The sequence below is a fragment of the Hylobates moloch genome, unplaced genomic scaffold (assembly GCF_009828535.3).
Source record: "Hylobates moloch isolate HMO894 unplaced genomic scaffold, HMol_V3 SCAFFOLD_1, whole genome shotgun sequence".
Taxonomy (NCBI): Eukaryota; Metazoa; Chordata; class Mammalia; order Primates; family Hylobatidae; genus Hylobates; species Hylobates moloch.
This window is the reverse complement of record NW_026652276.1, coordinates 38,699,559-38,717,609: the sequence shown is the minus strand read 5'-3', so window position 1 is coordinate 38,717,609 and position 18,051 is coordinate 38,699,559. Positions and strand designations below refer to the sequence as shown.

The 18,051-nt window shown below is 38.2% G+C and overlaps 1 protein-coding gene across 49 annotated transcripts in view; it reads left to right on the top strand.

The window, feature by feature from the left end:
- Window positions 1-18,051, top strand: part of ABI2 (abl interactor 2) — a 110,579-nt gene that overhangs the window by 30,491 nt on the left and 62,037 nt on the right. For 48 of the 49 annotated variants that reach the window (XM_032754861.2, XM_032754860.2, XM_032754839.2 and 45 more), the window contains one exon: window positions 11,759-11,926. In XM_032754861.2, coding sequence (XP_032610752.1) covers window positions 11,759-11,926 — 168 coding nt within the window. The remainder of the gene's footprint in view (window positions 1-11,758; window positions 11,927-18,051) is intronic. The other variant, XM_032754852.2, reaches the window with a different exon arrangement.

Genomic DNA, 18,051 nt, shown 5'->3' with positions numbered 1-18,051 from the left:
TATAGGCATGAACTACCACACTCGGCAGCATATTTTAAAATGCAGTTATTTCTAAAAGTTTTTGGTTTTACACAATTTTTTTTTTTTTAGGTAATAAGATGTATTGTAAGGATTATAAGAACCTTTATGCTTACATATGGTACAGTGTATACTTCACATTATCCCTGTCTTTTTTGTGGGGGAGGGAATGACCGAAAGCGTTGGGAATGTTAAAGGCAAATGAGTAAAAAAACAAACTAAACAACGGTTACTTCTTCAAATAGTGAGGAAAGTGTTTTTAAAACTTTTGTCTGTTTTTAAAAAGCAAGTTTCATGTTAGATTTCTTACCAAACTCAATTTTTTCCTAATATAAAATAGATATAAAATTTGTGATTTGTTACTTTTTATGTAAGCATATATAGTCCAGTCTAAAATGACCAACTTCCAAATGTGTTCCAGGAAAGAATCATGATATTTTATAGCTGAAAATGACCTAAAAATCCAGTCCTTTTAATATAACATATGGTAACTGAGTCCTTGGGAGTATAAATTAATTATTTAAGAGCAAGTAAGATAGTAGCAGAGCTAGAACAATAACTCAGATGCCCTTATCCATTCTAATATCCACAGCATTTCTAGAAACCTCACTTAAGGCTTTAATGTGATAGGTTTTACTCAAAATAGTCAACCACAAATGTAGCAAATACCCAGGTGACTTTATGTTCTGAATCTCACGAAGATTAGCCTCTGATCATTTGTTTTATTTCTAAGTAACCTCCTTTTTCTCAGATGCTCCTCTGACACTTTTGGTGTGTATGTGAATATCAAGTTAACCTGCCTCAGTTATTTCCAGTTTGTCTATACATATATTGTCTAGGCAGATGATATAACGTATTTTAAAAGTGTCAATGTTATTGAGAACTGAAGCTGGTATATGTTAAATGATTAAAAGGGACAATTTAAAGAATTTTAGGATTCTTTGGTCTCAAGTGACAGAAACTGAATTTGGTTTTTGGGGTTTTTTTTGTTTGTTTGTTTGTTTGTTTTTTTGAGACAGAGTCTCACTCTGTTGCCCAGGCTGGAGTGCAGTGGCGCAGTCTTGGCCCACTGCAGCCTCTGCCTCCTGGGTTCAAACGATTCTCCTGCTTCAGCCACCCAAGTAGCTGGGACTACAGGCGTGGGCCACCACACCTGGCTAATTTTTGTATTTTTAGTAGAGATGAGGTTTCACCATATTGACCAGGCTGTCTCGAACTCCTAACTTCCTGTGATCCATCCGCCTCAGCCTCCTGAAGCTGGCATGAGCCACTGTGCCTGGCCTGTTTGTGTGTGTGTGTGTGTTTGTTTTTGAGACAGGGCCTTGCTGTGTTGACCAGGCTGGAGTGCAATGGTAAAGTCATAGCTCGCTACATCCTCACTGCAGCTTTGAACTCTTGGACTCAAGTGATCCTCCCTTCTCTGGCTCCCAAGTAGCTGGGACTACAGGTGTATGCCACCATGCCTGGCAAGTTTTTTTTTTTTTTTTTTAAATTTTTTGTAGAGACAGGGTCTTTCTCTGTTGCCCAGGCTGGTCTTGAACTCCTGGCCTCAAGTGATTCTTCTGCCTTGTCTTCCCAAAGTGCTGGGATTACAGGTGTGAGCCACCACACCCAGCCAGAAATGTAGTTTGAACAAACTTAAACAACAAAATGTAAATTTATTAGTTATTAATTAAACCATGTGAAGGAGCAGGAATCACTGGAATCAGGAACTCAAACACCTTGAGAATTCTGTGTCTCATTTCTGCTTCTTTATGCATGTTGGCTTCATCCTTTCAGATGGGCATACTCCATTTTCTGTGAGATATCCTTTCATGTGTTTTGGGCCTTGTATATTAATAGTTCTGACATCAGAAGACAAAAGCATTCTTTTAGAATCAGTTTGAAAAATCCAGCCAGGCATGGTGATTCACACCTGTAATTCCAGCACTTTGGGAGGCTGAGGTGGGCAGATCACTTGAATCCAGGAGTTTGAGACCAGCCTGGCTAACATGGCAAAACCCAATCTCTACTAAAACAAAACAAAACAAAACAAAACAAAACAAAACAAAACAAAACAAAACACAAATTAGCTGGGGGTAATGGTGCATGTCTGCAATCTTAGCTGCTCCAGAGACTGAGGCACAAGAATTGCTTGAGCCTGGGAGGTAGAGGCTGCAGTGAGCCGATATCGTGCCACTGCACTTCAGCCTGGGTGACAGAGTGAGACTCTGTCTCAAAAAACAAAAACAAAAACAAAAACAAAAATAAAAACAAAAGAAAAATCCAGGGAGGGATCTATGTCATGGTCCTATTGCTTGAACAAAATCCCTGTGGGCCTAAAGTGGGCCAATGTATTGGAATTTCCCTAGTGTAGGTCAGACTGTGGGTTGTGGGATGGAGAGAAGGCATTTTGTTTTCCTTTTTAATCAAGAGGCTTCTGAGACAAATGTGATCTACTATGGCAGATTAAGGTTTTTTTAATAACATAATCAGTCTTTTTATATATGCCTTTATATTTTCATTCATTTTCATATGAACTGAAGACTTCTAATTCCCAAGTTGATAGAATTTTCACTGATTACATTTTCACTTGAGTTCTTATGAGTGATGTCTTAATTTAGAGTATTCAGCCTGTAGTTTCTCTCATTTGTAGAATGTACAAAGATCCCAAATCTGTACTTTGCTTAATGTGAAAGAATCAATATTTTTTTAATCTGTTGTAGTTAGACAATATACAGGTTATATTCAAATATGTGCAAGTATATAAATGTGTGTGTCTTAGTTCATTGGTCCTTCTAAAACAAAATATCTTAGGCTGGGGTAACTTAGCAGAGATTTATTGCTCGCAGTTCTAGAGTCTGGGAAGTCCAAGATCAAGACGTCAGCAGATTTGGTGTCTGGTGATGACCTGTTCCTCATAAATGGTGCCTTCTGTGTGTCCTCATTTGGCAGAAGGAACAAACAAGCTCCCTTGGACCTCTTTTATAAGGACACTAATCCCATTCATGAAGGCTCTGCCTAATCACCTCCTAAAGGCTCCACCTCTTAACACCATCACCATTAGAGTTAGGTTCCAACATGTACATTTTTTTGGCGGGGGGACACAAAAATTCAGACTATAGCAATGAATATTTAGAAATTAAGCAGTTTTGGCCGGGCGTGGTGGTTCATGCCTGTAATCCCAGCACTATGGGAGGCCGAGGCGGGTGTATCATGAGGTCAAGAGATTGAGACCATCCTGGCCAACATGGTGAATCCCCGTGCCTGCTACAAATACAAAAATTAGCTGGGCGTGGTGGCGCATGCCTGTAGTCCCAGCTACTCAGGAGGCAGGAGAATCGCTTGAACCTGGGAGGTGGAGGTTGCAGGGAGCCGAGATTGCACCACTGCACTCGAGTCTGGGTGACAGAGCGAGACTCCATCTCAAAAAAAAAAAAAAAAAAAAAAAAAAAAAAAATTAAGCAGTTGTACCCTAAAGGCCTTTTAAAGTTAGTTAATGTGGTCTATTTTATTTTAGGATTAAAAAAAAACTTCAAAATAATTTAAAAACAATTTGTGTTGTCATGTGAGGTTGGTTATCAATGATAAAGGTTCTTATTGGTAAGAGGATGAGGAATGCTTTAAACACAAGGCAAAGTGTTGGGTGGAGCAGATTATTTGGCTTAGATTTTTGAGAAGCTGGAAAGGGGAAATGGGATATGATGAAGGGAAACAAATTTGGTGGTTTGGGGTAGAACAGTTGAGGCACTGTAAACATGAGGTAAGAAGAATTAAAGCAGTGTAAGTAGTGGAGGACAGAGATGGTAAGAATAGAGAGAGATGAACAGGCTAAAGAAGCAGTTTAGCAAGAAGGGCAAAATGGAGAATTTAGATACCTGGAATGACCTGATTCAGGCTAGTAAGTGACGTTTGCCTAGAGATCAGTCTAACAGGGACTCAAGATATGGCCTAGCTGTGAAACAACAGATGATGAGTGAGAAGCCCAGCATGCAGAAAAGAAGTTTGCTTGGCAAACCAGAGATTCTACCAATATTTAGGGACATGGCTTTCCAAGATCAGGAAACTTCTGAGTTTAGAACATTGAATCAACACAAGGTTAAATGGGACTCTTGTTTAGTCTCCTTTGACTCTTATGCTGTTGCTAATATCATTTATGAAATCAGCAAGGACCAAAATTAGGGTAACAACTTTCAAGGATGACCTATGCTCTGTTTATTCAAGAGTAATACATTACTGAGGAGAAGCGTGGCCTCAGCATGAGCACTAGCTCCACAGGTGTGGCTGATGGCTGTCAGTGCTTTGTAAAGCATATTCTCTTGAAAGGAGATCTGAATATATGTGTCTGGCTGCCACAGCAATCCTTGCTTGAAATAAAATTTTCCATTACTGTTAGAAAAGTCCCAGAGAAGTCTCCTGTTGGCCTGTCTTGAGTCAGTGCCTTAGCCTGTCCGTGGCCAACAGGTTGGTATACTTTTGGCAGGCTTGGGTCATGTGTCCCTTCCTGAGGGGATGGGAGTCAATTCTCGGGCTTAAGTCACCATATGAAAGTGAAATTCTGTTACTAGAGAACAGTAATGGATGCTGAACAAGAAAATGTTTGGCTTGGTGTCGTAGTGTGTGCCTCTCGTCCCAGCTACTTGGGAGGCAGAAGCAGGAGGATCACTTGAGCCCAGGAGTTGGAGTCTAACCTGGGCAACATAGTAAGACCCTGTCTCAGAAAAGAAAAAAGTTCTCTATAATGGTGGTTTGCTGCACTGAATTTTTTCGTGGCAGGGGACAGTTTGCTGCACTGAATTTTCTTTTTTTTTAGGAGACAGTACAGAAGTTGACAGAATGCTAAGGAAAACAGAATGAAAACTAAAAAAAAGGAGAAAGGCAGAGCCTGTTGTGTTGCATGGCAATAAAACCAGATGAAGAATGACCTGTTTTCAACCAGACAGTTCTTTATTTCTACTTAAAACATGACTGTTCTATGCAAATACAGGAAAATTTAAAAGGGCCATTAACGTAGACATTCTCCATCCTTTTGCCTAGATTGAATGATGTCCTGTGTCTTGTAGTGTCATTTATTGAGCGAGGTACCCTTTCTCAAAGCTGTGTCTGTGCTAAGTTTGCAGGAATTGAAATTTTGAGTGATTGTACTGTATTAGTGAGGAAGGCTAGTGAAAAATAATTACTTCCCTTGTGGTCCTTCATGAATCCTCAGGAGATTTAGCTAAAAATAACTTTTTGTTTATTAGAAGAAACATTTCTAATGAGTTCTGCTGTTGACAGATCAGTTTGGAAAGAAAAGAGCTCTGCAGTTGATCAGCATAGTAATATATTTCTAGTTCATTTGTATGCTGGACCCTGGATGACATAGTTCCTGTGATCTCAGTTATTCTGGCAGTAGCTCAGCTAGTTCATATCCACAGTTGTGGCAAAAAAAACTTTTGTACTGAAACAAGTGAAGTGCAGATAATGTGGCATCCAGAATGTGATGTTGTGGTCTGTTTTTCATCTAAGCATGAAATAATGATATTGAAAAATTGTTTTTAATTATAAGAGGAATATATAATGTTAGATAAAATAACCTGTACTTTGACTGTGAACATTTATTTTCTTTTAATAACTTCTAATATAGCAGTACAAGGTCATGTTGTTTGGAGGTTCTGGGGTAGTTGCTTTATATTCACATTCATGTAATTGGGAGTATGTTACCTTTGGGTCCCACTACATTTTAAATATTGAGTTTTACTATATTTTGAATATTTTGTTTTTTCTACTGGTATTTTATTTATTTTATTTATTTATTTATTTTGCGACTGGGTCCTCGCTCTGTTGCCCAGGCTGAAGTGCAGTGGCGTGATCCTGGCTCACGGCAACCTCTGTCTCCTGGGTTCAAGCTATTCTCCTGCCTCAGCCTTCCAAGTAGCTGGGACGACAGGTGTGGGCCACCGTGCCAGCTAATTTTTATATGTTTAGTAGAGATGGGGTTTCTCCATGTCGGGCAGGCCGGTCTTGAACTCCTGACCTCAGGTGATCCACCTGGCTTGGCCTCCGAAAGTGCTAGGATTACAGGTGTGAGCCACCACACCTAGCCTATATTTTAAATACTTTTTTGTTTTGAGATGGTCTCACTCTGTTGCCCAGACTGAAGTGCAGTGACATGATCTCAGCTCACTGCAGTCTTGCCTCCTGAGTTCAAGCGATTCTCCTGCCTCAGCCTCCTGAGGAGCTGGGACTACAGGACTACACTACCACGCCCAGCTATTTTTTGTATTTTTAGTAGAGACAGGGTTTTACCATATTGGCCAGGCTGGTCTTGAACTCCTGGCCTCAAGTGATCTGCCTGCCTTGGCCTCCCAAAGTGTTGGGATTACAGGTGTGGCCCAGTGCACCTGGCAGTATTTTAAATACTTTTACATTAAAAAAAATTTTTTTGTGAGTATATAGGAGTAGGTGTATATATTTATGGGTTACCTGAGATATTTTGATACAGGTATACAATGTGTAATAATCACATTAGGGTAAATGGGATGTCCATCACCTCAAACATTTACCCTTTGTGTTATAAACAATCCAACTATACTCTTTCAGTTATTTTAAAATGTAAAATTAAATTATTTTTTATGAAATCACCCTGTTGTGCTAGCAAATACTAAGTCTTACTCATTCTTTCTATTTTTTGTATCCATTAACCATCCTCACTTACCCCTACCTCCACCATTCTCGCTTTCCCCCTACTCCCCACTCCCCTACCTCCCTATCTTTCCCTCTGCCTCCTCCTCCTACCTCCCCATTTTCCCCCATCCTTCCCATCCTCTGGTAACCATCCTTCAACTCTCTATTTCTATGAGTTCAATTGTTTTAATTTTTAACTCCCATAAGTAAGTGAGAACATGCGATCTTTCTGTGCCTGCTTGTTTCACTTAATGTAATGACCTCCAGTTCCATCTATGTTGTTGCAAATGACTGAATCTCATTCTTTTTTATGGCTGAATGGTACTCCATTGGGCATATGTACTATATTTTCTTTTCTTTTCTTTTTTTTTTGAGACGGAGTTTTGCTTTTGTTGCCCAGGCTGGAGTGCAATGGTGCGATCTCGGCTCACTCCAACCTCTGCCTCTTGGGTTCAAGCGATTCTCCTGCCTCAGACTCCCAAGTAGCTGGGATTACAGACATGTGCCACCATGCATGGCTAATTTTGTATTTTTAGTAGAGATAGGGTTTTACTGTGTTGGTCAGGCTGGTGTCAAATGCCTGACCGCAGGTGATCTGCCCACCTCAGCCTCCCAAAGTGCTGGAATTATAGGCGTGAGCCATCGTACCTGGCCTGTACCATATTTTCTTTATCCATTCATCTTTTTTTTTTTTAATTTTATTTTGAGACAGAGTTTTGCTCTTGTCGTCCAGGTTGGGGTGTAATGGCATGATCTTGGCTCACTGCAACCCCCACCTCCCGGGTTCAAGTGATTCTCCTGCCTCAGGCTCCTGAGTAGCTGGGATTACAGGCATCTGTCACCACACCCAGCTAATTTTTGCATTCTTAGTAGAGACGGGGTTTCACCATGTTGGTCAGGCTACTCTTGAATTCCTGACCTCAAATGATCTGCCCGCCTCAGCCTCCCAAAGTGTTGGGATCACAGGTGTGAGCCACTGTGCCTGGCAGGGAAAGATACTTGTACATGGGTCAGGAATTGAACCCGGGCCTCCTGCATGAAAGGCGAGAATTCTACCACTGAACCACCATTGAACTGACTTATCCATACAGCAGGTAAACGAACGGCAACCTTGGTCCTTTAAACTTCATCTTGAACTTGGCAATAACAAGAAAAGACCCTTGAGCCCCAAATAACTTTTTGACAAGCATGCAAATGTAAAATACATTTCAGAAAGATTTAAAAATCTTTTGGACCTCTTATGCTTTATAATTATTCCTTATAGTTGGCTAGGATAGAATACTTAATTTTAAGTTTCTTTTCTTTTATATTAATGCACATACATTTTTTTAATTAAATTTTTTTTTTTCGAGAGACAGGGTCTTGCTTTGTTACCCAGGCCAGAGTGCAGTGATATGATCATGGCTCATTGCATCTTTGGCTTCTGGGCTCAAGTCATTTTTCCACCTCAGCCTCTCTAGTAGATAGGACTACAGGGGTCCACCATCATGCCTGGCTGATTTTTAAATTTTTGTAGAGTTGAGGTCTCACAATGTTGCCCAGGCTGGTCTTGAACTCCTGTCTTTAAGCAATGCTCCCGCCTCAGCCTCCTAACGTCGTGGGATTACAGACATGAACTGCCACGCCTGGCCAGCGTTATGCTTTACTCTTTTTGATAATGGAAGTAATATGTGCCCAAGTTGAAAAAAAAGTAAGCCATATTGAAAACATTTCAAAAATCCAAATCAACTTTATTTCCAACATTCAGAGAAAACTTAGGTTATCATTTTGGAGCTTACTTTTTGGACATTTTTCTTGTGCCCATATTTACACACAGGCACATACAGAATTATGAAGATTATGTTCAAGATGCTTTGTAACCAGCTTTTTTTCACTTAGTTATATCGTAGATACTTTTACATAGCAGTAATGCATAGTAATACCATTTTAAGTTACTGCATTAATGTACTGTATGAATGTATTGTTTAGTCAGCCTCATGCTTTTTCTCTTTCATCATTAAATGAGTTCATGAACATGAATATTCTTGTCTGTACCTTTTTCTTATTTCATTATTGTATAATTTAAAGCTACAAATGTAGTGGAACTTGTAAAACTTCAGAGTGAAATATTGAAGCCCTTGAGGTGTTGGTATTTTTTTTTTTATTATTTTTTTTTGAGACAGAGTTTTGCTCTTGTTGCCCAGGCTGGAGTGCAGTGGTGCGATCTCTGCTCACTGCAACCTCCGCCTCCGGGGTTCAAGCAATTCTTCTGCCTCAGCCTCCTGAGTAGTTGGGACTACAGGTGCACGCCACCATGCCCAGCTAATTTTTGTATTTTCAGTAGAGATGGGGTTTCACCATGTTGGCCAGGATGGTCTTGATCTCTTGACCTTGTGAGCGACTGCGCCTGGCTAAGGTGTTGGTATGAAGCCAGAGAGTTGTATTTCATAGTGTCAGTCTCAGGTGTTTCAGATTACTGCTTCAGTCATATACTGAAGTGGTTCCAGAATTGCTATATTGGAGCATTTTTAGGGGTAGCTATAAATTTGAAAATGTATTTTCGTAACACAATAATTGAAAGCTGGTGGGGGAAATGACGGAGATGACATCTCCAAGATGCCCTTTGGTAATACATCGGCAGTAAAATTAATGGCTAAGAAAAAATTATTTAGATTTATGAATGTTATAATTTTATTGTTAGTGTCATGATTTGGAAGCCAAGACAGAGGCTTTTTACAAATAAAAAAAATTCTATATATGGTTGTTTATAGTGTTTCACCTGTGGTAAAGCTACAGGTCCCCAGTGTGGACCTGTTTTGGTTATTGGTAAAAGTAATAATGAAGTAGAAATTTACTGAAAATTTTACTTGAAGATTAGTGGGGATATGGTTTTTTTTTACACATTTATTTGACTTGTCTTGAAATGGTATACTGATTTAGAAAATACATACAGGACAAATAATCTGAGAATTACTTTTATTTTTCTGAATTAGCTGTGTAGAGTCTGTTAAGGATTCAATTTTTAAAAATTGGTTAAAAATCTGGCCGGACGTGGTGGCTCACGCCTGTAATCCCAGCACTTTGGGAGGCTGAGGTGGGCAGATCACGAGGTCAGGAGATCGAGACCACGGTGAAACCCTGTCTCTACTAAAAATACAAAAAATTAGCCAGGCGCAGTGGCGGGCGCCTGTAGTCCCAGCTACTCGGGAGGTTGAGGCAGGAGAACGGCGTGAACCCGGGAGGTGGAGCTTGCAAATGAGCCAAGACCACGCCACTGCACTCCAGCCTGGGCGACAGAGCGAGACTCCGTCTCAAAAAAAAAAAAAAAAAAAAAAAAATTGGTTAAAAATCTGAGTGAACATTTGCCATCACTGATATTCTCAACCTGCTTTTTCTTCATACTGCTCATCATGTTACTCTTATTTTGCCTGTATTTTATTTTTATTCACCTTAATTCACCTTAGTAATTTATGTGAATCTTCTCCCGTAGTAAGTCCTTGAAAGCAGATACAATGTTTTCAAATTGCTCAGCTCTGAGCACAATGTTTTGTATATATGGTAGATACTTGTGGATTATATTGAATGAACGTGTCACTTTTTTTTTTTGGGGGGGGAACAAACATACTCTCTTTCATTGTAGCACTGATCCTTAGAATTTCCTCCTGACATTTTCTGTTACTTTTATTTTATAGAGGATGGGACCAGATTTGTTTGCTTCTTCTATTAATGAAAGTAATTGCTAAGCCATCTATAAATTTTTTACAAAATTGAATATTATTATTTCCATTTCATTGAGTAAAGCCTTACTCTGTGGGATCAAGATCAGGAAAAATATTTATCTCTCTCAGGCTACATGTTTTCTGGGGCTGTTGTCTTTTTTTTTTTTTTTTGAGACAGAGTCTCACTCTGTTGCCCAGGCTAGAGTGCAGTGCCATGATCTTGGCTCACTGCCAGCTCCACCTCCCGGGTTCACACTGTTCTCCTACCTCAGCCTCCTGAGTAGCTGGGACTACAGGCGCCTGCCACCACGCCTGGCTAATTTTTTGTATTTTTAGTAGAGACGGGGTTTCACCGTGTTAGCCAGGATGGTCTCAATCTACTGACCTCGTGATCTGCCCGCCTCGGCCTCCCAAAGAGCTGGGATTACAGGCGTGAGCCACTGTGCCCACCCGGGGCTGTTATCTTAATCCTTACAGGACTTTGTTTGTATTTTTATCTTTGTTTGTTTATGTTTTTTCAATTTTTTTACTTTTTGTGTTTTTTTCCATATTGGTTTTTTCATGTTCATAGATAAACTGTCATAGTATTTCTTAGACGTCATTAATGGATAGAAATCTTAATTTTAAAATGGAAAAGAAGAATGAGTCTGACTGCATATGTCAACTTAATTTATTTTAAAAATTACTTAATGTTTAGCTGGGCATGGTGGCTCATACCTGTAATCCTGGCACTTTGGGAGGCCGAGGCAGGCCAATGAATCACTTGAGTCCAGGCGTTCGAGACCAGCTTGGGCAACATGGCAATTTACATCTTGTAGGGTTATAACACTTACAATGTTTGGGAAGGAAGGATTCTTTTATTACTTTTAGTTTGTCATAATTATTATTACCATTTTATTTATCATATTATGTATAATTTTTTTCTTAAAAACTTTTTTTCCTGGACGCTCGTATAGGGTTAAACATTATCACTTTAATCAGACATTATGTTATGGACACATTTCACATATTAGAGTGAATGGAAAAGAGGAATTCAGAAAAGCAGAAAAAAGTGTGTCAAAATGTATACATTCAAATCAGTGCTACCTTTCCAAGCAGTATATACTTTGCTGCCATTGCTCAAATTGTCCATTGGATCTCATTTTCTAGGTAATGGCTTTAGGGTTTTATTTGCATCTGTACAAAGATGTGTCTTTTCAACATGAAAACATTAGTGAGTTCAGGCAATAGTTTGGTTTGGGGTTTATGTGATACCAGTAGTTTTCAATTCTGGTGGATTAGTTTTTTTACTTTCTGGTGGACTCAGCAGAATAGTTGTGATGAGTTTTTTGGTAGGTTAGTTTGCTAGAAATGGGTTATCTTTGAATTAATGATCACTGGTTTGTTTTTTTTCCTAGTCAGCAGATAAGCAGAGAGCCCTAGAAGAAACCAAGGCCTACACCACCCAATCCTTAGCAAGTGTTGCCTATCTGATAAACACCTTGGCCAACAATGTCCTGCAGATGCTGGATATCCAGGCATCCCAGCTACGAAGGATGGAATCTTCAATCAATCATATTTCACAAGTGAGACCACAATATTTTCCTATTTGCCTATGAGGAACCCTTAATAATAAACATAGGCTGTCTGTAATGCTGGCAGCTTTTATTATGTAAGTTAACGCACATGTACGATTTGGAAAATAGAAACTTAATATTAGATTGTTTTTAGATTCTGTCTTTTTGTGGGATGGTTATCTTCTCTGTGATTTTGATAGGAAAGTAAATCATAATGAATTTTATTAAAACTCAGTTGTCATGGTAACATAATCAGCCCTATAATGAAACTTCGTTCTTCCCCCCGCCTTTTTTTTTTTAAAACAAATTTCATATTTCTTTATCAATTTAAAAAGATAAACTTGATAGATTGGTGGTTTGTTCAAAAATTTTGTTTTCTTTTGGTAGGATTTATGTTTACTGGGATGGTACCATACCTGCAATAATGGAAAGAGTAGCAAACCTTACAAAATTATTTTTATTATATATAACTTAAAAAAAAGGTGTATCACTTCATGGGCTTGTAAAAGTTTTTTAAAAAATGTTAATCTGTCTTCATTATAAAAGCCATACTCATGAAAACCCAGTAAAAGAAGAAAAAAAGTAGAAAAATAAACCATTTTACCACTTCCCAAGCTTTTCACTGTTAATATTTTGGTATAGCTCCTTGTAATGCTTTTTCCTGTAAGTAGTTTTTTTTAAATGTAACTGTGGGCTGGGCACACATCTGTAATCCCAGCACTTTGGGAGGCTGAGGTGGGAGGATTGCTTCAGCCCGGGAGTTCGAGACCAGCCTGGGCAGCATAGCAAAACCCTGTTCTCTACCAAAAATACAAAAATTAGCCAGGTGTGGTGGTGCACGCCTGTTGTCCCAGCTACTTGAGAGGCTAAGGTGGGAGGATCATCTGAGCATGGGGAGGTCTAGACTGTATTGAGCTGTGATTATGACATGCACTTCAGCCTGGGAGACAGAGTGAAACCCTGTCTCCAAAAAAAAAAAAAAGTAGCCAGGTTTATAATAGAGTCAGTTATAGAATAGGTATAGAATTTTGGGTTCTGCTTTTTTAACTTAGCGTTAAAGCAAACATAATCTCTTGATGTTGTAAGTTCTTCATAAACATTCTCAGTGGCTGCATAATGTTGCATGTATATGTTGTACCTTTCATAATCATTCCCATATTTTGGGGCCATTTAAAATAATACTGCAGTGAAAAACCAATTAAATTGTAAAATGCAATTTAAAAAATATAAAAATGATAAAGATTTTGGTCTGCCTCCCTTTTTTTGAAGAGATCTTTGAAATGTTCTGTTTTAGCACTCTTGTCATTTGAATGATTTAGTATTATTTAACACTCTTTTTAGACCTAAATGATTAGAACTATTTTGGAATAAAAATAATTTTTAAATGTGCATATTATTGTTATTTTTTAATGTCTTGAGAGTTCAGGGCTCTTTTCAAATGAACTAACCGTCTTTGAGAGTCTAAAGTTTAGCAAATTTGTATAACTAGACCAAATACAGTCCAGATAATAAAATCAGATACGGTATTTTTGAAAATTTATCAGACCAATTTAGAGAGATTTCTTATTTAATATTATTTAATCTGAAATTTGAATTTGCCATTATAAGGGTTTCTTCACATTTTATACAGACTTCTGCAGACAGATCATTTATTGCTTGTTATATTGTGTATCTTAAGTTAAAAAAAAAATTGGTGCGTTTTAATGAGTGTAAGGTATTTAGTTGGGAAAGGCCTCCTGAAGGAAATAATCAATGGGATTTTAAATGACGAAATAGATGAATTTTTTTTTTTTTTAAGAGACAAAGTCTTGCTCTGTTTCCCAGGCTGGAATGTAGTTGTACAATCACAGCTCACTGCAACCTCGAACTCCTGGGCTCAAGGGATCCTCCTGCCTCAGCCTCCCAAGTAGCTGGCTGGGACTACAGGCACGTGCCATGCTTGGCTGATATATATATATATATATATTTTTTTGTAGGGACAGTGTCTTGCCATCATGCTGGGGCTGGTCCTGAAATCCTGGGCTCAAGCAATCTCCCACCTTAGTCTCCCGAGGTGTTGGGATTACAATTGTGAAGCCACTACTCCTGGCCTGAACTTGGTTTTCTATAGAAGGAGTGAGGTTGACAAATTGCTAATGTGATATAGAATTTCAAGATCTATTCTTGAGAATCCTAAAATTTTTCCATATTTGAAGCATTAGCAAAGGATGTTAAAAAGAAACTTTAAAAAAAAGAACAAATATAGAAGAGAAACTAGTATATTTGAGTTCCTAAAAAGGAGGAACAAGTTTTATTAGGCTTTAGAGGAGAGTAGGAGAGATTATGTGGGTAAATGATGACAACAAGCAAATAGCAATGAAGGATAATAATTTATTTTCTGTTTAGAATTTTGTAGTACTTTGGTAGAAAAGTGTTAGCAAGCTCAAGGAGGAAGGTGAATACTCAGCCACCCTAGATTTTGAGTATATGTATTAATTCAGTTATTGGGAACATTTTCTTTAGGAGTATCATATAAATTGGCATTTAATTAATGTGGTCAATTAGTGCTATCTTTTAAAGCTATTTTAATGGATTAAGTAAAAAACAGAAGAATGGATAGAGATTAGTAAACCGGAAATTACAGAGGCCTCAGTCAAAACTGTCAGGAATACGTCGAACCTTCTTTTTTCAGAGTTGAGTGTCTAGAGGGCAATAGTTGGAGGGGTAATAGATCTGCAATTCTCAGTGGCTGTTAAGTTTATACATGACATAAATTATTATGTTGGATAAAGGATCAAGTCTGAGAAATAGGCTGATAGAGTCTGTATTTAAGAAATAAGAGTAATTTTAAAAATTTATTTTCTAGCATTTGCCTCAAGGATTGAAATTTTTTTTTTACTTGTGTTTACAGGTAGAATTCTTTATTTAAAAAGTCAGTTGAATATCAAAACTATTTGATATTCTTCAGACTGGAATATTATTCTCTAGTGTAGAGGAAAACATTTTCTGCTTACAAAACAAATAGTAAATACTCTAAAACAGGGGTTGGCAAACTTTTTTTTAAATTAAAGGCCAGATGGTAACTATTTTAGATTTTGTGGGCCATGTGTTGATAACTATTTTAGGTTTTGTGGGCTACGTATGTTGTCATTCTCCTATTATTTTCTCTCTCTCTCTCTCTCTCTCTCTCTCTCTGTGTGTGTGTGTGTGTGTGTGTGTGTGTGTACTTTTTTTTTTTTGGTTGGGGGATGGGGGGTCTCATGATGTTGTCCAGGGTGGTCTTGAACTCCTGGTTTCAAGTGATCCTCCCACCTCAGCCTCCCAAAGTGCTGGGATTACAGGCATGAGCCACTATGCCCAGCAAAGAGAGATGACATTGCATGTAAGGATAGAGATGTGGACAGATTTGAGAGACATTTTAATTACGTTTTCTTTTCTTTTTTGTGTGTGTATTTTTTAACAACGATTTAAAGATGTTAAAACTGTTCTTAGCTTCTGGGCCATATAAAAGCAGGCAGCGGGCCACATTCTGGCATGGAGCCTTAGTTTGCCAGCCCCTGCTCTAAAATACTTTTTCCAAATGTTTGAGTGTTAAATTTTATTATGATGCTTGTATTATTATTAAAAATATTGTATGTTTCTAGAGGGAACCAGGGGGTTCTTGAGACCAGATTTTTGTGCAACTTGGGCAAAAATACTAGATTCTGAAAGTTTGTAGAGAAGATTGAGTTGAAGGAATGGAGGGTTCAGTCAGGTCAAAGACAAGATCACACATTTATTGGAATGGCAATAAGCCTCAAGAGTTGTAAGGGTAGAGTTGTTTAGGACTAGTAGATACTAGTTATCTAGGGTATTCAGTTTCTTTTCCCGTTAGTATTTTTTTCCCCATTGCCTGGGTAAGAACTTTACCACCTTTCAGCCTCCTAGCCCTTTCGTCCATTTTAACGAAAATGAACGCTGAGTAGGATTGGCCTGAAAAAGATCAGAGCATCTCGGTTTTACCCTGACTCTTCTGCTGACTTGTGTGACATTTGACTTCTTTGAACTTAAGTTTTTTCATCTGTAAGATAGGACTGTTTAGATAGTTTCTTAGCTGTCTTCCATCTTGAATTCCTTATTTTTGCGATTCTCACAAATGAGCTTGATTTTATTTGCTTCCATTCTGTTCTGTTGGTTCTGCTCTTTACCTCAATCTGTGTCCACTGGTCTCAACCCTCTATTACTTTAACGTAACTGAACTGTTTCCCAAATTACTCTGAATTGTAATCCGAGGATGGGAATTCCATTGACTCTACTCTGTATCGGGGAGAAATAACTTCAACAAAACAAAGTAATAACCCACTCTTTCTAAATGTCAAATGTTTTCAAAAACAAGATATTAATTGATTAGGAATATATAGTGTCAGACACTTTTTTGTATTAAAAGGACAATATAATATTAAGTAGTATACTAATTTTTACTACACATTCATCATATCTATAAGGCAGTATTAGGGTTGGTTCTTAACATGGATTATGTTATGTATTTTAGGGCTGGTAAATTTTAAAGAAATTCCATCCCTGGCTTTGTTGCTGTTATCCTATCCATTTTTTGGAAGCATATTATTAAAACAAATGAAAATTTTGTTCTTCAAACTGATAGTGGAGTTAAATTAACATTAAATATTTCCCCAAAATATATACTTATCAGAGCAAACGTAATTTTACTGAATACTTGTACAGGTACACATACCTTTATGTCAGTGTAGTGTAACATTATTATAAGGATGAATGTTGCTTACTGTGCCCATTATTTTGTGTCCTTTTCTGGTAAGTTTTTTTAAATAAAAAGTTTGCAAAACGCTTTTCAAACTAAAAATCTTATCAGTTTGCAAACTAAAATTTTTCTAAGCGAGGCCCATCTTTTTTCTTAGCTAGTAAAATTAGTCAGTACTTGTCCATGTTCAAGTTTGTCATGGCTTAGAATAAAAGATTAAGCAAGGTCAAAAGGCAGCATAAAGAACTTAAGAAAGTAGTGCTCTTCCCACCTTCCCAAGGGCTGAGTAGGACTTACTGGGCCAGGTGTTAAATTAGTTCGCAGGTAACAAGGAGCTGGAAAATAATTATCATAAAATGATATAAAATTGGAAGTAATTATTCTCAAGAACTAGGTATTGAAAGGCAGTGGCAGGTCTAAACCTTAAGAACCCAACAAGTAGGGTAGCTTTTACTGTCTAAAAACTTTAGGCTGAGTGTGGTGGCTCATGCCTGTAGTCCCAGCACTTTGGGAGGCCGAGACAGGCGGATCCCTTGAGGTCAGGAGTTCAAGACCAGCCTGGCCAACATGGCAAAATCCCATCTCTCCAAAAAATGCAAAAATTAGCCAGGTGTGGTGGTGCACACTTGTAGTCCCAGCTACTCAGGAGGCTGAGGCGGGAGTATCACTTGAGCCCAGGTGGTCGAGGCTGCAGTGAGCCATGTTCATGCCACTGGATTCAAGCATGGGCAACAGAGTGAGACACTGTCTCAAAAACCCAAAAAACAAAAAACTTTATATAGATAGCCTTGCTTAAGAACTTCTAATTTTGGCCAGGCTCCATGGCTCACTCCTGTAATCCCAGCACTTTGGGAGGCTAAGGTGGGTGGATCACCTGAGGTCAGGAGTTCGAGACCAGCCTGGCCAACATAGTGAAACCCTGTCACTACTAAAAATACAAAAATTAGCCGGGTGTGGTGGTGGGCACCTGTAATCCCAGCTACTCTGGAGGCTGAGGTAGGAGAATTGCTTGAACCTGGGAGCAGAGGTTGCAGTGAGCTGAGATCATGCCACTGCACTCCAGCCTGGGTGGCAAAGCGAGACTGTCTCAAAAAAAAAAAAAAAAAAAGTTCCAATTTTAATTAAGGAGATACACTGAAGGTTATCAATACGTAATTATGCATAGAAAGTAGACTTTTTATACTTCCCAGTTTCCTATGTAGTTTTTATATCTTTATATAAAAAAACTGAAAATTACTCAGTTTGTTAGTAACTAATTTGTTTTATGAATGATACGTAATTTGAAGCATAATTGTAATTTAAATGTGTTTATTTGAAACATTAGCTTACTAATAAAAAAATTGAGACATATTTAAAAACACCCAATTTAGTTGGGTTAATCCACTGTAACTGTTTGATT